This window comes from Oncorhynchus clarkii, chromosome 19 (genome assembly GCF_045791955.1).
Source record: "Oncorhynchus clarkii lewisi isolate Uvic-CL-2024 chromosome 19, UVic_Ocla_1.0, whole genome shotgun sequence".
Taxonomy (NCBI): Eukaryota; Metazoa; Chordata; class Actinopteri; order Salmoniformes; family Salmonidae; genus Oncorhynchus; species Oncorhynchus clarkii.
Window position 1 is genome coordinate 47,733,176 of NC_092165.1, and position 23,232 is coordinate 47,756,407.

Here is a 23,232-nt window from a genome sequence, read left to right on the forward strand (position 1 = left end):
GAGAGAGAGAGGGAGGGGGGGGGGCAGAGAGAGAGAGAGAGAGAGGGAGGGGGGGGGGGGGGCAGAGAGAGAGAGAGAGGGAGGGGGGGGCATAGAGAGAGAGAGAGAGGGAGGGGGGGGGGGCAGAGAGAGAGAGAGAGGGAGGGGGGGGGCATAGAGAGAGAGAGAGGGGGGGGGGCATAGAGAGAGAGGGGGGGGGGGCATAGAGAGAGAGAGAGGGGGGGGCATATAGAGAGAGAGAGAGGGGGCATAGAGAGAGAGGGGGGGGCATAGAGAGAGAGGGGGGGGCATAGAGAGAGAGAGGGGGGGGCATAGAGAGAGAGGGGGGGGGCATAGAGAGAGAGAGGGGGGGGCATAGAGAGAGAGAGAGGGGGGGGGCATAGAGAGAGAGCGAGAGCGAGAGAGAGGGGAGGCGTAGAGAGAGAGCGAGAGAGAGAGAATGTGTTGATACAGTGACAGGATCCATTATACAGTGTGTTGCTCAGAGCCCAATCAGTGCATTGAAATGTAACACTGGGGTGTATTCCAACATGTTGGTATGGTAGGAGTGAATGAACATGAGTAAATAATGCTGATTTTAAGTCAGTGCACTACTTTTCTGCACTATTTTCAAAGATTTATGCAACTGCTCAGTGATCCTGATTTTGAATACAGCCCACATATCTCCCACATCCCCAGATGACACAGAGGAACAACACAGTGCTGTCAGAGGAACTTAAGAGCTGAAGGGACATGTGATCCTGCTCTCTGACAGCAGACAGGGCTGTGAATATTTCAAGACAACAATGATTACAACAGCTAAGAACAGCCAACATAAATACCACATCACAGAAGGATCTCTCTGGCATGCAACTTCCTGTTCACTCCCTCTCTCCATCTGTCTCTCTCTCTCTCTCTGGAGTGTTGTTTTTAGATGTGGGCGATCAGAGAGGAATGAGAGCAGCAGAGTTGTATCGCTAAACGTGATGCCCTGCGGTCTCAGGGGTCAGTGTGAGTAAACAAGGTGCTGGTTAGGTCCAGAAGGGACCATGTTGATGAAACAGCTGCACTGTCTTCTCTGAGGAGATAAACACACTGCTCCACAGCAGAAAGCACAGAGCTCTAACAGACTAAATCATACCCCTGAGATCAGACTAGGACAAAGTTAAAGTTGTTACCACCGTGACAGTAACACACTGTGCTCATTCCTGAATGGTGAGAGGAGACAGTGAGGGAGTGAAGACATAGGGGCCTAACCTAGTGTGTGAGAGAGAGACAGCAGTGTGGTGTGAGTGAGGTCTATGTGTGAGAGAGAGACAGCAGTGTGGTGTGAGTGAGGTCTATGTGTGTGAGAGAGACAGCAGTGTGGTGTGAGTGAGGTCTATGTGTGAGAGAGAGACAGCAGTGTGGTGTGAGTGAGGTCTATGTGTGAGAGAGAGACAGCAGCGTGGTGTGAGTGAGGTCTATGTGTGAGAGAGAGACAGCAGTGTGGTGTGAGTGAGGTCTATGTGTGAGAGAGAGACAGCAGTGTGGTGTGAGTGAGGTCTATGTGTGAGAGAGAGACAGCAGTGTGGTGTGAGTGAGGTCTATGTGTGAGAGAGAGACAGCAGTGTGGTGTGAGTGAGGTCTATGTGTGAGAGAGAGACAGCAGTGTGGTGTGAGTGAGGTCTATGTGTGAGAGAGAGACAGCAGTGTGGTGTGAGTGAGGTCTATGTGTGAGAGAGAGACAGCAGTGTGGTGTGAGTGAGGTCTATGTGTGAGAGAGAGACAGCAGTGTGGTGTGAGTGATGTCTATGTGTGAGAGAGAGACAGCAGTGTGGTGGGAGTGATGTCTATGTGTGAGAGAGAGACAGCAGTGTGGTGGGAGTGAGGTCTATGTGTGAGAGAGAGACAGCAGTGTGGTGGGAGTGAGGTCTATGTGTGAGAGAGACAGCAGTGTGGTGGGAGTGAGGTCTATGTGTGAGAGAGAGACAGCAGTGTGGTGGGAGTGAGGTCTATGTGTGAGAGAGACAGCAGTGTGGTGGGAGTGAGGTCTATGTGTGAGAGAGAGACAGCGGTGTGGTGGGAGTGAGGTCTATGTGTGAGAGAGACAGCAGTGTGGTGGGAGTGAGGTCTATGTGTGAGAGAGAGACAGCAGTGTGGTGGGAGTGAGGTCTATGTGTGAGAGAGACAGCAGTGTGGTGGGAGTGAGGTCTATGTGTGAGAGAGAGACAGCAGTGTGGTGTGTAAGACACTGACTTGTCCGGTTTGCCAGGCAGCTGCAGCTGGATCCTACAGCGGTCTGCAGCCCGGATCTCTTCCTCCTTCTTCAGGATGAGACGCTGCAGACCTGACACCCAATCATGGGCCACAGCAGGGTTAACGTTCTAGAGGAGAGAGGGATGGAGGGATGGGAAAGAGCCAGAGAGAGACATAAAGTATTAACACAAGACACTGCTTAAACCACAGCCCCATAATGTCAACGAGATCTATAACAGCCTTCAATCATGCCATTGGGCAAGAAGAGATTGACTCCACACACCAGCTCTTCCAAATTGACCACAAAAGCCCCCCTCTGTCTTGTGTGTGTGTGTGAGACACACACGTCTCTCTGTGTGCCTCTGGCCTGTTCTCTGCTCCCCACCACTCTCAGACAGAAACATGTCTCTCTGTGTGCCTCTGGCCTGTTCTCTGCTCCCCACCATTCTCAGACAGAAACATGTCTCTGTGTGCCTCTGGCCTGTTCTCTGCACCCCACCACTTTCAGACAGACAGAAACATGTCTCTCTGTGTGCCTCTGGCCTGTTCTCTGCTCCCCCACCACTCTCAGACAGAAACATCACTAACACTGGCTAGTTGAGTCTCACAGCCCAGCACGACTCAGCAGCCCCCCACCCCACCCACACATTTATATATGCGGCTCACCTGGTAGTTTCCCTTGAGGCTTCCGATCATGCTGGAGATCTGGTTGACCAGGCTGAGGTCGTGGATGAGGTTCTGCAGGTCCTGGTACAGCTGGCCTGGACCCATGTACAGCTTATCTGAGAGGAGAGACAATGACAAGTCAATAAACTATCATGTCATTGTCAACTGAGAACTACATTATTACCAAATAAAGTTGGTAGTAGTAGTAAGTTCTGATTCACAAAGCTGAGCCCATATCCCATCTGAACCCACTGACCCAACAATATGAGCCATACAAATCTCAAAGGCAATTATTGTGCATTGAAAGCAGGAGGTAAAATAAGACACACTGCCAGACAAAGTCAGTCTGTTTCCCAACTTGGCATGGCTCTGAACCGTGTGTGTGTGTGTGTGTGCGTTGGAAATGAGTACCGTTACCCAACGGCAGTTTCCTGGTGTTAAACTTCCCTCTATTGCGCTAGCGTGTGTGTGTTTCTTTGTAGATGTGCCCTGCCTAACCGAACCAACAGGCCAGTGAAGTAAGGGATTATTGTGTTTCTGTGTGTCCAGCTCGGGACAATGGGCTGCTTTGTTGTCAGCGCTCAGCCTGTATATCAGGAAGAGACACAGACAGAGAGCCAGACTCCTCAGAGAGAGAAAGGGAGAGAAAGAGGAGAGGCTGTAGGTTCTGCCAGCACATAGCCTTCTCTCAAGGCTGTAACTCGAATTAAACCTGCAGCACAGAGAGGACCCTCCTCATCTTTCAGACATGCCTGCCAACAAGTCATCGTACGGTAGGATTTGCAGCATATGGTACTGTCAGCTAACAAGTAAGAAGGCAAGCTCTTAAATATGAGTTCACCATATGACTTTTCAAGTTAAACGTGGTCTACCACTCATTAGGCAGCACATTGGAACTGGGAGGGGGTTAATGTGAACGGGAATCTCTGGCGCCAGGATTTCTGGAGCTCCCTCTGGTTTTGTCTACTTTCTGTGGGGTCTATAATGGCCCTTCACACTGCCGTAGTGTTCCAGCTCCATGGCAACCGCTCCATTCTTCCCCAGGGCTGCCGAGAGAGGACACTCAGAGAAACTTCCACCCCGTTTGACATGCACTAAGTACTTCACGTAGGTGGTGGTCACACTGGAGACAGAAAGAGTCATTCAGAAAAGGATACTTCAGATTGTAAGTTTACATGCAGAAGCTAATTCAGAGACGTTCTCTTCATCATGTACCAAGATATCATTCCACTTCTGAATATGTCCAGGTCACAGAGTATCATTGAACAGTTTTACTGTTAACCCAGTGTGTTGGGTGTTAACCCAGTGTGTTGGGTTGAAAGCAATTTGAAAAGTTTATGGTTGACAATAACAATTTGTCCTAGCTTCAGAAGCATGTTAAAAATGTATGTTCTATTGAGCTAATTGTCTTGTCTAATGAAGTTAAAATATTCCCGCCTCATTGGTCTTAATTTTTATTTTATTTAACTAGGCAAATCAGTTAAGAAAGAATTCTTATTTTACAATGACGGCCTACCCCGGCCAAACCCTCCCCTAACCCGGACGACGCTGGGCCAATTGTACGCCGCACTATGGGACTCCCGATCACGACCGGTTGTAATACAGCCCGGGATCAAACCAGGGTCTGTAGTGATGCCTCTGGCACTGAGATGCAGTGCCTTAGACCCCTGTGCCACTCAGGAGCCCTATGCTGTCTTTGTGTGGTTGGAACCCGGTCAAGGCAGAATCACTGAATAAGCTTCAGTCACGCTCATTAGCTTGTCATCCATGGTAATTCTGCAGGCCATCATTCATCTCTATGACTATAGATATATGTTCTGACAAACAATGCCAATATTCCACAATGAGACTGAGCGCCATGGACAAGCTGAACCTGACCTGTTGAGCAGTCATCTCTTCTGGTGGTCCCAATTAGCTATGCTAAGTACAACTGACATGAGGCAAGCAAACAGACATCCAGAGCAGAGCACAGGAAACTGTGACATCATACGCTGGACTGTCTTTTCATTGCCTCCAGTAGGCAGGTCACCAGTTGCTTTGACAGAACATACTGGACTACGGAGGGAGGGAGAGAAGCTGAGAGAGGGTTTTTCCCACTTAAAATGCCTGGCCAGAACAGACACACAGAGAGGACTGACTAGGAGGAAAATGTCATCAGTATTGAAGAAATGATATGGGTCATAGACAAAATATGGGGGAGTGACATGGCCTGATCCATTTCTGTCAGGTAAAAATGGCCATACCCTAATGTAATGTTTTCCATTCTAGCTCCATGTCCCAATTTAATTAGCTAACATTACTGAGCTGAACCAGACTGCAGTCCAGTTCATATGGATCTCCCAAGAGCAATAGGTTACTGGATGTATATATAGGGGTCTAACCTAGCTCAGGACTAGACAGCTGGCTAGGAATATGCCTGCCTGACTGTCAGCCCAGGGTCCAGATGCTTTAGTTGACTGTCTTTAGCCCCCATCAGGCCATTTGTGGATGGGAATAGAGGGCAGATGGAGAGCTGACGGGTGGGTGAGTGGGTAAGAGGCTTTGGGAAGGAGAGGGGACGGGGGTTGGCAGTTGGGCAGTGGAGGAGAGGGAAGAGAGGAAAGGTTGCTTATCCCCTGGCATTTCAATGAGTAAGAGGATGAGAGGAAAACAAGAAATGGCCCATATGTTCAACTTCACTCCGGGTCCTTAACAATATGGATGGAGAGTAGTACTGTACAGTAGATCACTAATGGACTCTTAAATAACACAGGCTTACGCACAACGACATCCATTTACAGGCTAGACGGTCATCCTCTTCTCAGCATGTGGATCAAAAGGCATGGCTATTACACTATAAAGCCATTTGTAATCAGAGGCTCAACGTCTCTGTACAGTAGGCCATACCCTCGGTAATAAATACACACACACACACACACACACACACACACACACACACACACACACACACACACACACACACACACACACACACACACACACACACACACACACACACACACACACACACACACACACACACACCTTTTACAATTATAAACTTGGATTAGCTACCACAACGTGCCATTGGAACACAGGAGTGATGGTTGCCGATAATCTACGCCTATGTAGATATTCCATTAAAAAAAATCTACAATCTACAAATCTACAATAGTAATTTACAACATTAACAATGTCTACACTGTATTTCTGATCAATTTGATGTTATTTTAATGGACAATTTTTTTTTGCTTTTCTTTCAAAAACAAGGAAATGTCTAAGTGACCCCAAACTTTTGAACGGTAGTGTATATGTATATATATATATATATATATATATATATATATATGGAATGAGTTTCTCTGGCTTTATATACACACGACTGGAGTAGATCACACTTGCACCACAGATGGGACTGACGAACAGAAGCCTGCATCAGAGGGCTTGGTGTAAGGGAAAAAGCCTGCCACGTCAAAGCCTGCCATGCACAGGAAACGACTGTCACCTCTGTTCATAACCTCTAGCAAAAAATATCAAATATCAACATAGTTACTCCATAGCTATTACAGCATCCACCATGCCTTGCCCAGTGGGTGTACTGCTGTCACCACCTGAACACCAGCTAAATGAAAAGCACACTAATGTACCGTTGCATTCCCCATTACCGACGCCTGGTTTGTAGTCAGGGTGAATGTTCTTTACTAAAAAAAAGCAACTGCCTGGTTATGATCACAAACCATACAGTCTGATTATGATGGTAGCATGGTTTCCAATAAGGAGTTTAAAGGAGCGCCCATGACGAGCAGCTGCCAGAGCAGGCCAGGGGAAAGAGTGAAGTCAGTGACACTGCAGCAGAGAGTGGAGCTGGCTGCTTAAAGACTCACCACAGTCTCTCTGGAACAATTTTCAAACGTCTCTCAGTGGTTCGAGATGGAAAGCCTGGCACACAGAAAATGATGGCTAAACATTTGTTGTTGGTGTGTCAAATGAATTAATGAGCAACTTTTACTCCTTGTTATTGAGTGTGGTCCTGCAACACTATAATCTGAGAAGGAGAGCCCCCCCATGTTTCATCCAACAGTAACATCAGTTAGTCATGTAGTGCTTGTGCTGTAGTGTTGATCTGAGCCCACTGGGAACTGGCCAGGCAGTCTGCTAAATAATTACAGTAATCATCTAGAACTCATTAATATTTCAGGGAGGGGGGTGTTGAAACCTAATCAGCACTAAGAGGAAATTGTTTTGATTTTACACACAGCAGAAGGTATTGCTGCTTGTACTGTACTGTATATGCATTGTACAGCCACTGTGCAGAGTAATGCATATTATTTCAATGTATACAACGGGTGGGTCTAATCCTGAATGTTGATTGGTTAAAACCATATTCCAGCCAATGTCTGTTCCACAATTTACCACTGGCTAAATCTATGACGTTAAAATGCCTATTTACTCTGTTCCATCTGACTGTGCAATCCACTGTCTCTTCAGCCCAGCCAGGCACTTTATAAACTTGATCTCCACTATAAAAAGCATATAGACATTATCTCACATTTCTTTTAGACTAACGTGTAGTTTTCAACAGCGGAGACTTATATAAACCTAGTTGTCTGTCTCTCCGACATTTGCAACATTATTTCAATATTCATATTCGATCTCCAGCTGTCCCATAGTAATGAACGTGTCGAGAGTCGGGACGAGACAGGCAGGCAGCGTTTTTCAACCAGTCGAAATCATAAATCAGCTGGCATCATTTTTATGGATATATACAAAGAAATTTCAAATGAAAAAAGGTCAAACAAAACGAAGTGCAGCTAGTTTGCAGTCTTTCCAGCTTCAGTTTGAAGTGATTGTGTTACTGTAGCTGTGTTGTTGGCTAAGTCCTCTGAACAAACAGTGTCCTGAATGGTGAGCACATTTTCTATGCCAGGTGAAATCGCGCCTCATTAGATCATTGTTATGGATGTATCCAAATGAATGTCTCTGGAAATCAGCTTAAACAAATGCAAATGCAGCTACTGTTGTTATTCTGGCAGCGCTGTTTGATGTGACTGTAAGTTAGCCGTAGTTGGCTGGCTAGCTAGCAAGGGATAAGAAGGTTGTCAGCCAGTATGGCAATGGAACATTTATAAAGAACGACCATAGATACAGAACAAAAAGACTGAACGACTGGGTTGCGTCTCTGGCAACCAAACCGATAGAACGAACGACCAGCCGGCTTGGGTAGCAACCCTAGATTTGTGTCGGGACTATATCTTGTGGAAGGATGAAATAGTATGAATAAATTCATCAAAATAAAATTTTTTATGAAAATATGTCAATCATTATTTGAATATGTTGATAACCCATGGAATAAAAGTGATAGTGCCCTTGAAGCCGGTGTTTGGAGGATATATTGGCACGGTTTGCAGGCCCTCGTCTTCGTCTCCTCCTGCATTATTACTTTTTTTATTGAACCTTTATTTAACTAGGCAGGTCAGTTAAGAACAAATTCGTATTTACAATGACGGACTACCCCGGCCAAACTCCGGCCTATCCCGGCCAAACCCTAACCCGGACAACGCTGGGCCAATTGTGCGCTGCCCTATGGGTTGTGATACAGCCCGGAATCGAACCAGTGTCTGTAGTGACGCCCCTAGCACTGGGATGCAGTGTCGTAGACCACAGGCCTCACATTCTTCTATTTATGATTAATTGTGGGGTCATGATGAAACGATGTCACAAATCAGGGTTTGTGCCTTTGGGGGGGCTCTAAACTACATCTTATCCACATCTTACTCTTTTTCCAATACTAAGCAGGTGACAGATCTCTGTGGTTGCGAATCATTGGGACGTACTTGGTTTGGCATTGATGATCACCTTCTCTCCAGAGTGGGGTTGTGGGGTGAAGCGGCTGTTGTCACCCATGTCTTCACTGGAGCCAAACTCTACTACGTCCACAAAGCTCAGAGGGACACTCCACTTCAGCAGGAACTTCTGACCCAGGGCGGCGTTGCCACTACCACTGCCATCAACACTGCACCTGGATACAGAGGAGAAGGACAGGCAGAGGACTAATGAATTTCCTCACAGGGACCAATAAAGGTTTCTTCAACCAATATTACATTTATCGAGTGTATTCCTCACTGATACAGAGGGGATTGTAAACAAAAGTTCAGGAAGTTAACTGATTCACCATCGTAAGGTATGTGCTATGGTATGTACTGTATATGGTATGTCACATCAAAGTGGGGCAAATGCTTTTGAAAATGGCATGACTGTATTGTCAGACTTAGACTGTACTTCATGCATGACTGGTTCTACAGTTATCATGTCGCCCTATTGGCACTTAACAGCCTGGGCAGAGAGCTCCTGTAAATGTTGTAAATATTGAATCATTGTGTTTTTTGTATGAATCATTTCACTTTTTGTTTATGAATAGCCAAACAAGTATAGATTTACTCTGGATTACATTTTGTTTGATGCCTAAGAATTAATGGCAAAACAGCATTTCAAGATGGCTAGCTAACAATGCTAGCTAGCTAGCCGTTTTAATTTGACTACGTCGGCCTATATTGGGATGTTTCTACAGTCTCCTACGGGGGGCCGACGGTGGCGAGCTTTCAGTGAGGAATTCATCACTCCAGAACATTCCTCCAAAGTTATGAGTGTTCTGTATGCTGAGTGAGTGCATGGGGAGAAAAGAAACTGCTCAGCTACCACTGTTCACCACCTGTACCTGCACCTCGCCCTGCTCAAGCTATTTATTGACTGTCACTCCATTTGTTGCTCATGTCATTGACATTTTTTATTGATGTTGTTTTGCTTTTTAAGCACCTTGAGATTTGTTTACCTGTATGTACTGTGTACTGCAAATCAGCTTTTAGCTTCCAAGTATTGACTACTTGTAAAAATGTAATAAACTATTACTACTACTTTATAAAGCGTATAGATCCTCATGTCAGAGCCAGTGGCCAGTAGCTAGTGTGGTGAGGTACAGTATAATTACAGGACACAGGCTCCTCCACTGGGAGCTGATCAGAATCATACCCAGAGAGGATGCTCCCTCCAACTGTGGGTAGAAACCCTGACCAGGGTGAGTACCGTGTCTGGTGCTGGTGCTTTGGGTCTTACCGGACGTTGGGCGTGGCACACATGAGCACGTCGTTGAGCAGGAAAAGGCGTCGCTCCTTGGTCTTGATCACCTCTCCGTGGTCGTTGTAGACCGTCTCCACTATGTCATCAGAGCGAATCAGGTAGCGGCTGCCATTACTCAGAAGCTGATGGGTAAAGGAGAGAGACCAAGAGGTCAGATACAATATATGGTCTCGAACGGTCTTCCCCTAGGTTCATTTATGATTTATGTCAATGTGCTTTGGCAAAGTGGGTGGGGTTATATCCTTCCTGTTTGGCTCTGTCCGGGGGTATCATCGGATGGGGCCACAGTGTCTCCTGACCCCTCCTGTCTCAGCCTCCAGTATTTATGCTGCAGTAGTTTGTGTCGGTGGGCTATGGTCAGTCTGTTATATCTGGAGTACTTCTCCTGTCTTATCCGGTGTCCTGTGTGAATTTAAGTATGCTCTCTCTAATTCTCTCTTTCTTTCTCTCTCTCGGAGGACCTGAGCCCTAGGACCATGCCTCAAGACTACCTGGCATGATGACTCCTTGCTGTCCCCAGTCCACCTAGCTGTGCTGCTGATCCAGTTTCAACTGTTCTGCCTGCGGCTATGGAACCCTGACCTGTTCACCGGACGTGCTACCTGTCCCAGACCTGCTGTTTTCAACTCTCTAGAGACAGCAGGAGTGGTAGAGATACTCTTAATGATCGGCTATGAAAAGCCAACTGACAGTTACTTCTGAGGTGCTGACTTGCTGCACCCTCGACAACCACTATGATTACTATTATTTGACCATGCTGGTCATTTATGAACATTTGAACATCTTGGCCAGTTTCTGTTATAATCTCCACCCGGCACAGCCAGAAAAGGACTGGCCACCCCTCATAGCCTGGTTCCTCTCTAGGTTTTGGCCTTTCTAGGGAGTTTTATAAATACATTTGATTTGAATGTACATTTAAGGTACTCCCCAAAATATATAAATACATTCTGTAGATATTGCATGGAAGCAGTTTGTCCAATCTTACTGTAGCTTTTTAGTCTGGTCCGTGTCAAGGGTGAAATGAATATGAAGATACCATTTAGTTAGTGTAGAATATACACATACTAGTATAAGGACATGCAGTTTACAGATCAGTGTGCTTTTAGTTACAGTTAAGGCACTTTGCAGCATGCACACATCCATAAAATATACTGTAGATTCCATGGGGCGGTTGTTTGCTCTTGTGGGCAGATAAACAGACAAATAATTAGACAGTAGGGAATATTGATGCCTCTGTATCACGCTCAGAGCCATCTCCTGTATATTGCCAGATTTGTGTATAGATGGATTCTCAGTGAAGAATGTGAAACATCTACAGTCAAGGCCTCAATGCCCACACAATGGAAGAAACAATCTGTTTAAACATTCAAATAGCATCTAGTTATAGAGGACAAACACTGAGCCCCTATGGTCTGAAGAAGATCAATGGTGTGTGTGGACATGTCAAACTATACTTATGGGGACCAGAAGTCCCCACAAGAATAGTAAACAAACAAACATTTGACCAACTGGGGACATTTTGTGAATCCCCACAAGGTCAAATACTATTTCTAGGGGGTTTAGGGTTAAGGTTAGAATTAGTGTTAGAATTAAGTTTAGGGTCAGAAGCTACTGTTAGTTTTAGTGTTGGGAGCTAGGGTTAGGTTTAGGGTTAAGGTTAGGTTTTGGGGTTAAGGTTAGGGTATAGGATTTTTTAAATAATGGGACTGAATTGTGTCCCCCCAAAAGGTTAGTTATACAAGACTGTGTGTGTGTGTGTGTGTGTGTGTGTGTGTGTGTGTGTGTGTGTGTGTGTGTGTGTGTGTGTGTGTGTGTGTGTGTATGTGTTCGAGCAATACCTTGTTGAGGTAGCGTTCGTTCATGGCCTTGGCTATGTGTCTGATCTCACAGCGCTGGTCAGCCTCCCGCTTCTTCTCATTGAGCTTTTCAGCCAGGGTCTCCAGTTCTGTCAGGGCCATCTGTAGGGGCAGTCTGTCACTGTGGCCTGCTGGTGTGTTCTTCAACATGTCCTGTATCACATTATATCACAGTCAGAACACCACAGAATAGCATAACATACTGTAACATGACATAACATCTGTAGGGGCAGTCTGTCACTGTGGCCTGCTGGTGCGTTCTTCAACATGTCCTGTATCACATTGTATCACAGTCAGAACACCACAGAATAGCATAACATACTGTAACATGACATAACATCTGTAGGGGCAGCCTGTCACTGTGGCCTGCTGGTGCGTTCTTCAACATGTCCTGTATCACATTGTATCACAGTCAGAACACCACAGAATAGCATAACATACTGTAACATGACATAACATCTGTAGGGGCAGCCTGTCACTGTGGCCTACTGGTGTGTTCTTCAACATGTCCTGCCATACAGCATGGAGAGATAACACATTCAGAATATAACAGAGCACCGATCACATCCAGAACATCTCTACACTGGCATAACATCAGTTTAAAACTATTCAGATTCTTTCAGAAGCCCAATGGGCAGTCTAAAATGTTATCCTCAGTCATAATAATTATGAGTGAGGATCAAATTTGAAGCACCTGAAGCAGAAATTATTTCCCAAGAGTATGCACACTACACAGCACTCTCTCTGCATAGTGCATTCTTAACAGCAGAGCTCTTTGGTAGTGAATATGTGACGCCCTCTGCTGGTAGATGTGTAATATGTACTCTAGGCGCTAAGTGTGGACGTTACAGTGAAATAGATACCTGCAGCAGTAGAATGAACTGAGGGAATCTCTGGATGGGCTTCATCATGAGTCCGTAGAGAGTGACCCGGTCACTGCTGGTGTCCTGACGTTGCTGAGGAGAGAGAAGAGGACAATCAATGATTGCTGATTGCTGCAGTGCAGGGCAATCCAATACAGAACCACAAAGTGTTTTGGTTCAGTCTGAAATCAACCCCAGGTCCCTATGCGGAGTTAGGTTTAGGATAGAGCCAGCGATGCATATTCTGCATAGCTGTATCTCTGTATTTTCACAGGAGCATACTTAAAAAATATATATATTTACAGTGGTGCTCTGACTGACCTTGAGGAAGTCTAGGAAGCTGGGTTTGGAGGCACATGTCTTCCTGACCACCGCCATGGCTGTGCTGAAGTTGTTCACATACTCACAGTAGGCATCCAGCACCATGGACTTGGAGAACTGGGACCCAGATATAGAGAGAGGGTGGGACAGAAAGGGGAGAGAGCAAGCCATCAACACCTCATACGAGTCCGATACAATTACAGTCAGGGATGGAATTAACTTGGTACTAGACAAAGGAATGGGGCTTCCTAGGGCCAAAATAAGCTGTTAGTTGGACAGTGTATTATGATGGTTGTTTCTGGCCAGGGATAAGAGAGAGAGGACAGTAAGGAAGAAGGCACACAGCACATGGGTCACAAATGCTATGTCCTGCTCCTGTGTTGTGGTCATGCTTCAAACAGAACGAACCTCAGGAAGAGGGAGAACTGGGGTTACTGGGTGAGACTTTGTTTGAAGACCCCTGACCGGGTTGCTAGGCAGCAGAGACACCAGGGTGGAGCACTTCCTCCAAGAACCCAGTGCAGCTGTGTGTGTCGTGTGTGTGTGTGTCATGTGTGTGTGTCATGTGTGTGTGTGTAATCAAGGGACTAATTCCTATAGAACGAGTCATGGTAAACTTGCACTATCGCTTCAGTCAGTGTTGTGTTCAATGGTGAAGCACAGTACAGGACATGGTGTGAGTAAAGGAATGTTTCTGTCCACTAGTTTTGACCACATGACCACTGTCAAATGGTTTACTCTTCCACCCATCTTAAAAGTGGAACTGAATCCTTCCTACAGTGGGTTCCCCAGCACGGAATCCTTCCTACACTTGTCCACCAACCCACCGAGGCTACAAAGACGTCCCCGATCATCTCCAGACTGTCCCACTCGGCCACGCGGCACGCCAGGGCGATCTGGAACAGGGCGTGGCACTGGAGAATCTCCCGGATACGATAGAATGTCACCTTCAGCTTCCTATCGCTTAGCAACCTGGGCTCAATCTCCAAAAGTGGCTTTTCATATTGCTGATAAGAGAGGATAAAGAAGATAAGGATGTGGTAGGAAATGTTTTCCTTGAGGAAATTAGAGAAATGTTATACGAAATGTATTAACTGTAAAATAACATACCTCTAAAATCCGCTTTAGTGCATCCAGATAGTTCTTCTCACTCTCTAATATGGAGCCCAGTATACACCTCCTCACCACCTGTTGTTGTGAGAGACCCTCAGGGACGGGACTGAGCACTGGCTCCATGTTGAAGCATTCCACTTCGATGAATAGCTCTGACTCCTCATCCTCAAAACAGGTTGACTTCCTCTCTGAGATAAACAGGAGAGACGAGGTCAGCTTAAATCAGATGAGCATCACCCAGGAGGTTAATACACATTGTTAGTGGATGAGTCCCCTGTTACAATGTAAAGTGCTTGCATTTTTATCCCAGATACATCAGTGTAATTAACTGACTAGTGTGAACTAAGGACCATAGTCCATGTTCTGTTCTTAATCTTACCGTGACAGTGGGTCTTGATATACGACCTTCCCCTTCTCACTGCTGCTTTGGTTTTCTCCAGGCCGTCTTTGGTCCCATCTCTCGCTGCCTTCACCAGCTTTTGCATCTTCATGTAACGTCAACAACAGTAAATAGCACTCAGAGCAGACAGAGAGAACAGCATGCTACTGAAGCACTTAGGGAGGAGATAGGAACTGTGTTAGAAGAGAAGGGAAGATGGCAGATCATGTAAATACAGGAGCAGGACCTCAGGGAGAGCAGGGTGGACCAGAGGAAGACAGCAACTGTGACAGCAGCTGAACTGAGTCAATCTAAACTCAAATATTCTCACAGATGCATAAGGGCTTAAGTGATGTGTACTTAACTTCTATCTCTCTATGTGAGACCTGTAAATAGGGAATATCAGTAGTTTAGAAGCTCTTTCATTAGCCAGGGTAGAGTCTCAGAAGATTTACCTAGACTGCTACAACCCTCTGCTGAAAAGTAGAACTTCATAACTATCTTTTATTATAGATTTGTTTGAAAATGTTCTGTAGGCGTGGACTGGGATGATCCTGTACGGACCTCCTGTCTAGGCCTACACACAACTCAGCTGCTCTGGTGTCTCAGTACGCCGTAGACCTAAAGGCATGTCACTTAGGAGATGCAGTTGCCTCAACACCCACACTGTTAGTGGCACAGGTCAATGCAGTAGAGACAAACTCACCACCAGACATAAGCTCAGGATGAAGGGACTAGGTCTGAGTCAGTCAGTGAGGGACACCGTGAGGGAGGTCGGGGTTAAGGAGGATCTACTTTGTCTAGCGGAGGGTGACAACACACACCGACCATGATGATGACATTTACCTTCTGCTCGTGTTTCTGTTTAATCTGCTGCAGCTCTACCGTTCCCACTGTATTTGCCATAAGATCTTTCATCTTTTTCTCATAGTGTTCTTTCAAGCGTGTCAGATCTTGAGAAAGCTAAACAAAAGCAGAGCATTTGAAGCATTACCAGACAGATCCTCAGAAGGTGGTCAGCCCCTCACTCCAATCCACCCACCCTCACCACAGCTAAGGCCTTGCCTCCTCACCCATATTTTGTCTCCCGACCCACATAGAAATCTTAAAGGTAGACTCAGTGATATGATGTAGATGCGCAGAGCGTAGTGGGTCAATTTCAGCAAACAACTAAGAGCGTTGAAGAGCGAGACTAAACTTCTCCAGTGTTTTGGTCCTGTATCTACTACACTCTAACAGCGTGACGCGAACCATTCACATGCGTAGATACTCTGCGTGACTCTGAGAATGTTCTGCATCTCATCGATCTCATCACATCGTAATATCTACCGTGCTGCATTTCACTGAGTCTACCTTTAACTGGGCCAATCTCTGCTACAGAAGCCAAGCAGTCACTTTGTGCAGCCAGCTGAGTTATAACACTGAGACCTCCCTGGCAAGACCTCTGGGCTGAATGAACAAGCAGGCCATTCAATTCAAAACCAAATATACAAATTAACTGTATATTATCGAGAGCATAGTATTAACATGTGCAGCAGGAAGACAAGAATAAGCCTAGTGTATAAAAATGTGTATTGACATTTGCTGAATGATTTTTCATTTCAAATATGAGGATGTCAAATATTCATGAATCTTCTGTTTAACTGGATATTGCATTTGATTAGACATTCACTGTGTGCCACTGCTTCTGCTTCCTCATATGTTCAAGACGCTGACATAAATGACACTCTTCGGGAAAAAAAGGGTTCCAAAAGGGTTCTCCTATGGGGACAGCTGAAGAGCCACTTTAGGTTCTAGATCAATGGTTGCTGGTGGGAGGAGCTATAGGAGGATGGGCTCATTGTAATGGCTGGAATGGAATAAATGGAACAGAGCCAAACATGTGGTTTCCATATGCTTAATCGGTTTGATATCGTTCAATGTATTCCATTCCAGCCATTACAATGAGCCCATCCTCCTATAGCTCCTCCCACCAGCCTCCACTGTTCTAGATATAACCTTTTTTGTTGTTGTTCTAAGAGTGTATCCTTCTTTAGCGTCTGTTGATCTGTGGCGTCCATCTGCAGCTTTGTGCATCTCCTGGTGAGACACATTCATATCCTCTCTCAAACTTCTACTCCCCATAGTATATATAATCCCCTTCCTCTAGCAAATTCCCCCTCTTCTCCTCAATCTCTAGTCCCCAATCTCTTCACCCTTCTTCTCCCTACCCAGAGAGACAGAGGGTAAGGTGTTAAGTTTACACACATGGGTCTTCCTTTGTGGGGGCTTCCCTCTCATGAAGGCGTCAGGCAGGCCATTCTCCCCGCGGCCCTCCCCGTCACTCTGCTCATCATAGCTCTCAAACTCGCTGGAACTCCAACCGTTGTCCAGGGAGCTGCCACAGCCCTCCTCCCCAAACTCCACATCATCATAGATCATCTCGTCTGGCTCTGAGGGACGAGGAGAAAGGGTTCAAATCAATGGGAACAGCATTACAATCAGGGTGAAATACCGTTTTAACTGCAATGGTGCAATTTGTATTCATCATTCAAGTTAGCCTGACCATAAGTTAGCCTGTCAGTTCTAGTGCATCAACTGAACATTGTACAGCATAACACAGTTTGCTTAAGGGCACATCAAATGTTTCTGCTGAATAATTCCAGCACATGATGTTTTAGAAATGCAAAAGAGTCACAAAATGCTGTGGAAAAGAGGAACGACAGTACAATGAAAAACAGAAAGAAAGACCGACAGAATAGAAAGAGAAAAAAGGATACAGCACTGACCTGTAGTGGAGTCGGAGTTCTCTCTGGGCACGTCATCATAAATGACTTCATCTGGATCTAAATGACAAAGCAACAGTGTTTGAATTAACAAGGTCTCAATGTGAAATTAAGCTTCACACAACGGACAGGATACAATCTCAGGGAAGGCAAGAGGAGAGACCCACAAGAGCCTGGTTCCTCAAAAGGACCAAGAGGAAGGAAGTGTCTATTTTTTACTCAAGTGAATTCCCAAAGAAAACACCAAAGCGTAGTTATGCATTGTGCACGGGAAAAATTCAGGCTGGACTCAGAACTTTACAATCCCTGTCCTGTTGTGTTCCAAGCAAAAAGTATAAACTAGGTAAATACAAATGGAAATAGAAAAGTAAAATAAACAGATCATTGTGGAAAATGACATATTTCTCATTGGAAAATGAAAAGAGGAGTACTTACTTTCCATCCAGGCTGTGTTTGCAGGGTCCGACACCCATTTAGACAAAGCATCCTCCTCTCTGATGGCAGGATACTCTTCACTGCAGACATTTTAATAAAATAGAGAAATAATAACCATCTGCTATTCCAACACAAATAAACAAGTATCCACATCATCACAAATTCTGGCAGATCAAGTCCAGTCTGGATGAAATAAAACAGATCAGTGAAGAAAGAGCCTGGCAAGCGAGTCACTCACATATCAACAGAAACGTTGCCTGTCCCCACCACAGTATCTGGAGGGAGAGAGAGAGAACAAAAATCTACAACGATGACTCCTTCCCTAACGTTGCATGCAGTTTGCACTAAACCTTAGCTACTGCCACCAGGGGGCAGCCATCACTGAAACTAAATTAGCATCAAAGAGATAAAAAAATACGACCTGAAATTGATTGATAAGGACCTCAAATTAGATTGCTCATTCAAAAAACGGCAATGATAATCTGATAACTAATACATGTTCACATATTTTCTGCTATGATAGCCTTGCATGCCACATAACATTTCCAACCGATAAACCTGACAGTATATTGGAACAATCAGTCAACGTGTTAAGATTACAACTACAGAATATACCTTTCAAAATACTTTAAAACAGGAGTAACCTTCTGTGATGTGTTGGGTAGCTTAATTACACTGCAATTTCCCCTCAGACTGGCCAAGGCACACATTTAACTACTACTGTAACATTAAAGAGAAAACAGGAAAATCCTAACAGCCAACACAGAGTTTAGCAAGCGGCTAAATTTAGTCCCCACTTCCTTGAGGCAAGGTTTTAGGAAAAATAAATGCGAAGAAGAAAGGAGAGGAAATATTTGCTGGGAGTACAGAGCATGCATGTGTCATGGCCTCTCATCCCAAAGTCAGTGGTGAAGAAGGGGGAGAGGATGGGGGAATTCCACTAAGGAGAATGAATGAGAAGAAGTTTGAACAGTTCCCACCACATTTTTTCAGTGCTCTGTTCCTACTTTTCAGTGCTCTGTTCCTACTTTTCAGTGCTCTGTTCATTGTAGGAACACTATATCGGAGTATTTCAATATGAGGTTTTCAATATGAATGCAGAACAGAGTAGAAGGAATAGTAGGAATGGCTGTTCAAATCCTTCTAATTCTACATGTTTCCACCATGGATGTGTTCTTCCTTTACCCTCCTCGTCCACGGAGAAGTGTCGGATGATGACGGGCGTGGTGTAGGCTGGCGTAATGAGGGGCACACCAGAGGGGGTGGCGTACCCACAGGGCACGGGCACAGAGTAGCCCGGTGGGACACAGAGGGGGCTGGCGGGGGGAACATCCTGGCCCTTCCCCTCCCTCTCCCCCTCTCCTCCTACCCTCTCAACCGGTGAGGAAGAGGTAGGGACGGGCCCATGCTGCTGCTCCAGTTGCTGAGGTTGGAGGGGGGTGATTTCAATCACAGAGTAGGGGTTGACTTTCCTCTGGGAGGTGGTCCTGGGGACGGCCGGGGGAGGGTCATCACTGGACACTTCCTTATCTGCAATGGAAATGTAACACACAGTTAGTTCCAAATGATCCCCATCAACACAACACAGCTACACACTGCTCCAAATGATCCCCATCAACACAGCTACAGTTACAGACTACTCCAAATGATCCCCATCAACACAACACAGCTACACACTGCTCCAAATGATCCCCATCAACACAACACAGCTACAAACTGCTCCAAATGATCCCCATCAACACAACACAGCTACAAACTGCTCCAAATGATCCCCATCAACACAACGCAGCTACAGGTACACACTGCTCCAAATGATCCCCACCAATACAGCACAGCTACAGTTACACACTGCTCCAAATGATCCCCATCAACACAACGCAGCTACAGGTACACACTGCTCCAAATGATCCAAATCAACACAACACAGCTACAGTTACACACTGCTCCAAATGATCCCCATCAACACAGCTACAGTTACACACTGCTCCAAATGATCCATCAACACAGCTAGTTACACTGCTCCAAATGATCCCCATCAACACAGCTACAGTTACACACTGCTCCAAATGATCCCCATTAATACAACACAGCTACACACTGCTCCAAATTATCCCCATCAACACAGCTACACACTGCTCCAAATGATCCCCATCAACACAACACAGCTACAGTTACACACTGCTCCAAATAATCCCCATTAATACAACACAGCTACAGTTACACACGGCTCCAAATGATCCCCACCAACACAACACAGCTACAAACTGCTCCAAATGATCCCCATCAACACAACACAGCTACAGTTACACACTGCTCCAAATAATCCCCATTAATACAACACAGCTACAGTTACACACTGCTCCAAAGGATCCCCATCAACACAGCTACAGTTACACACTGCTCCAAATGATCCATCAACACAGCTAGTTACACAATGCTCCAAATGATCCCCACCAATACAACACAGCTACAGTTACACACTGCTCCAAATGATCCCCACCAACACAACGCAGCTACAGGTACACACTGCTCCAAATGATCCCCATCAACACAACACAGCTACAGTTACACACTGCTCCAAATGATCCCCATCAACACAGCTACAGTTACACACTGCTCCAAATGATCCATCAACACAGCTAGTTACACACTGCTCCAAATGATCCCCACCAATAAAACACAGCTACAGTTACACACTGCTCCAAATGATCCCCACCAATAAAACACAGCTACAGCTACACACTGCTCCAAATGATCCCCATCAACACAGCTACAGTTACACACTGCTCCAAATGATCCCCACCAACACAACACAGCTACAGTTACACACTGCTCCAAATGATCCCCACCAACACAACACAGCTACAGTTACACACTGCTCCAAATGATCCCCACCAATACAACACAGCTACAGTTACACACTGCTCCAAATGATCCCCACCAACACAACACAGCTACAGTTACACACGGCTCCAAATGATCCCCACCAACACAACACAGCTACAGTTACACACTGCTCCAAATGATCCCCACCAATACAACACAGCTACAGTTACACACTGCTCCAAATGATCCCCACCAACACAACACAGCTACACACTGCTCCAAATGATCCCCACCAACACAACACAGCTACACACTGCTCCAAATGATCCCCACCAATACAACACAGCTACAGTTACACACTGCTCCAAATGATCCCCATCAACACAGCTACAGTTACACACTGCTCCAAATGATCCCCATTAATACAACACAGCTACAATTACACACTGCTCCAAAGGATCCCCATCAACATAGCTACAGTTACACACTCCAAATGTAACACTCCAAAGGCTCCAAATGTGCTGGAACTCATTTGTTATCAGATTACTTTGCACAATTGCAAAATACTAAAAAGTACTGCCATAAAATTCCATGAGAGCAATTTGATGAGACCACATCATGTCTATCATTGGTTAGGTGACTAAGCACTCCAACTTGTGATCATTGCAGAACACTGAAGAAGAATACTGTGACTTAAACATTTAACTTCCACTACTTCAAATCTCAGCCTGTGGGCCTTCCTTCTCTTAAGCCTTCGATCACACCGTAGTGTGTTTACTGTTTTACACCACACACCTCGTCTCGGGCCCTGTGGTCAGAAGAGATAAATCACAATACACCCACTAGAACACACTACAGACACATATGCTGCGAAGCAAACAGTACTGGTCAGACACTGGAGAGGAGAGGGGCCTGGACTCTCAATTGGACTAGGATGTAATCGTCAGAGGGGGAGAGACATAGGAACTTGGGAGGTGAGTGCTAGAGAGAGGAAAGTGCATGGAATGTGTGTTAGCAAGAGGTTGTTGGAGTCTCTAGTAAAAATGTGGGGTGAGTCTAACTGGGGCGATTGACCTCTCTCCTCTGACACACAGAGAGAGAGACAGAGAGAGACAGAGAGACAGAGACAGAGACAGAGAGAGAGAGAGAGAGAGAGAGAGAGAGAGAGAGAGAGGGGTAGTGTTCTGGTGGTGTCAAGCTGTGTGTGATGAATGCCAAGAGCCACCCTGAACCAGGCAGCCAGTGATACCAGGCTGGACTACACTAATGTATTTTCCAGCCTGACATGGCGCATGTGTCAGAATGAGGTAATACAACATGTGTAGGCACAAAACATGCACTAAGAATGGACTGCATGACACCAACTACTGTACAGCACCCACTCAGTGTGGAACAATGATATGGTTGTGGTGGTATATTATTTGTGTATGTTTAGGCTACAACGAGACAGAGGATCTATCCTCAGACATCCAGGTGATAAAGAGGAAAACTGAACACTTGTTTTCACTAACTTGTGTTCACGGAGTCTGTTCCTACAGGAGTGGAGTCCTCTGGGGGTGGAGGAGGGGGTAAGTCACGGTCTGCGCCAGCTGGGACAGATGAAGTCTTGTCCCCTTCTGCTGCTGCCACTGGAGCTGTTGTTTCTGTTGGAGCATTGGCTACCGAAGGATCCGGTGCTGATGCCACTGTGTCTGTTGTAGCCATGGCTACTGGAACTGGTGGTTCAGCTGCCACTGTGTCTGTGTCCGCTGCTGCTGCTGCTGTGGGCTCCGGGTTGGAGGGCCGGGGGTCTGGTCCTTCCTGTTGTGGGTGAGGGGCCACACCATTGATCTGGGCCTTGCCCCCGTAGTCTGGGGCTGGAGGGGCATGGGGTGTCCGGTCTGCCTCAGGGAACTCATCCCCACTGTCATCAAACTCAAACTGCTCCCCCTCTTCTTCATCGGCATAGGGCACCTCGTCCACCAACACTAATCACAGAAAGGAGAGAGAGAGAGTTGGAGTCAGAGAAATACAGCTTACCTTTGTGTGGCATTGGATAGAGCGAGAGAACATGAGACATATGCAAGTAGAATAAGTGAAGTTTAATCATTATGCTCAAAGATCGGCAAAAGCTCAAATGTAGTTATTTTCCCTTCTCTCCAAAAATGTGAGGTTACCGACGCCTGACCCCACTAATGTCTATTCATAGTCACACAGTGGGTGGTTGGTTGAAAAGCCAAATATGTTAAATATGAATGCAGGTTTGTAATTAGCAAAAGGGTGGGTCTGCATTCATATTTAACTTGGTAGAGGGTCCCAACTTGACCCACCACCCACTGTGTGGTTATGAATAGACATTGGTTGAAAGAAATTGATAATAAGAAGATTGTGGGAGCTGTTCTGTTAGGTTTCATTGCAGCCTTTGATATTATTGACCATAACCTATTGTTGAGAAAACGTATGTGTTATGGTTTTTCAACCTTTGATATATCATGGATCCAGAGCTATCTAATTGAACTCAGAGGGTTTTCGTTAATGGAATCTCCTAATCTGACCTAATCTCCTAATGTCAAACATGTAAAGTGTGGTGTACTGCAGGGCAGCTCTCTAGGCCCTCTACTCTTTTCTATTTTTACCAATGACCTGCCACTGGCATCAACCATATACTCACCAGCAACCACAGCTAATGAAGTCACTGA

At 45.8% G+C, this 23,232-nt stretch overlaps 1 protein-coding gene across 2 annotated transcripts in view; it reads right to left on the reverse strand.

Annotated features, from left to right (window-relative positions):
* LOC139375326 (rho guanine nucleotide exchange factor 10-like) overlaps positions 1-23,232 on the reverse strand; it is a 74,615-nt gene that overhangs the window by 27,640 nt on the left and 23,743 nt on the right. Inside the window, exons 3-19 of one of the 2 annotated variants that reach the window (XM_071117003.1) lie at positions 22,066-22,521; positions 18,914-19,258; positions 17,967-18,003; positions 17,729-17,808; positions 17,297-17,353; positions 16,776-16,960; positions 15,375-15,491; positions 14,529-14,634; positions 14,147-14,337; positions 13,864-14,043; positions 13,037-13,153; positions 12,716-12,808; positions 11,835-12,005; positions 9,973-10,118; positions 8,697-8,881; positions 2,884-2,999; positions 2,218-2,345 (exon numbers count right to left, since the gene is read on the reverse strand). In XM_071117003.1, coding sequence (XP_070973104.1) covers positions 2,218-2,345; positions 2,884-2,999; positions 8,697-8,881; positions 9,973-10,118; positions 11,835-12,005; positions 12,716-12,808; positions 13,037-13,153; positions 13,864-14,043; positions 14,147-14,337; positions 14,529-14,634; positions 15,375-15,491; positions 16,776-16,960; positions 17,297-17,353; positions 17,729-17,808; positions 17,967-18,003; positions 18,914-19,258; positions 22,066-22,521 — 2,710 coding nt within the window. The remainder of the gene's footprint in view (positions 1-2,217; positions 2,346-2,883; positions 3,000-8,696; positions 8,882-9,972; positions 10,119-11,834; positions 12,006-12,715; positions 12,809-13,036; positions 13,154-13,863; positions 14,044-14,146; positions 14,338-14,528; positions 14,635-15,374; positions 15,492-16,775; positions 16,961-17,296; positions 17,354-17,728; positions 17,809-17,966; positions 18,004-18,913; positions 19,259-22,065; positions 22,522-23,232) is intronic. The other variant, XM_071117004.1, reaches the window with a different exon arrangement.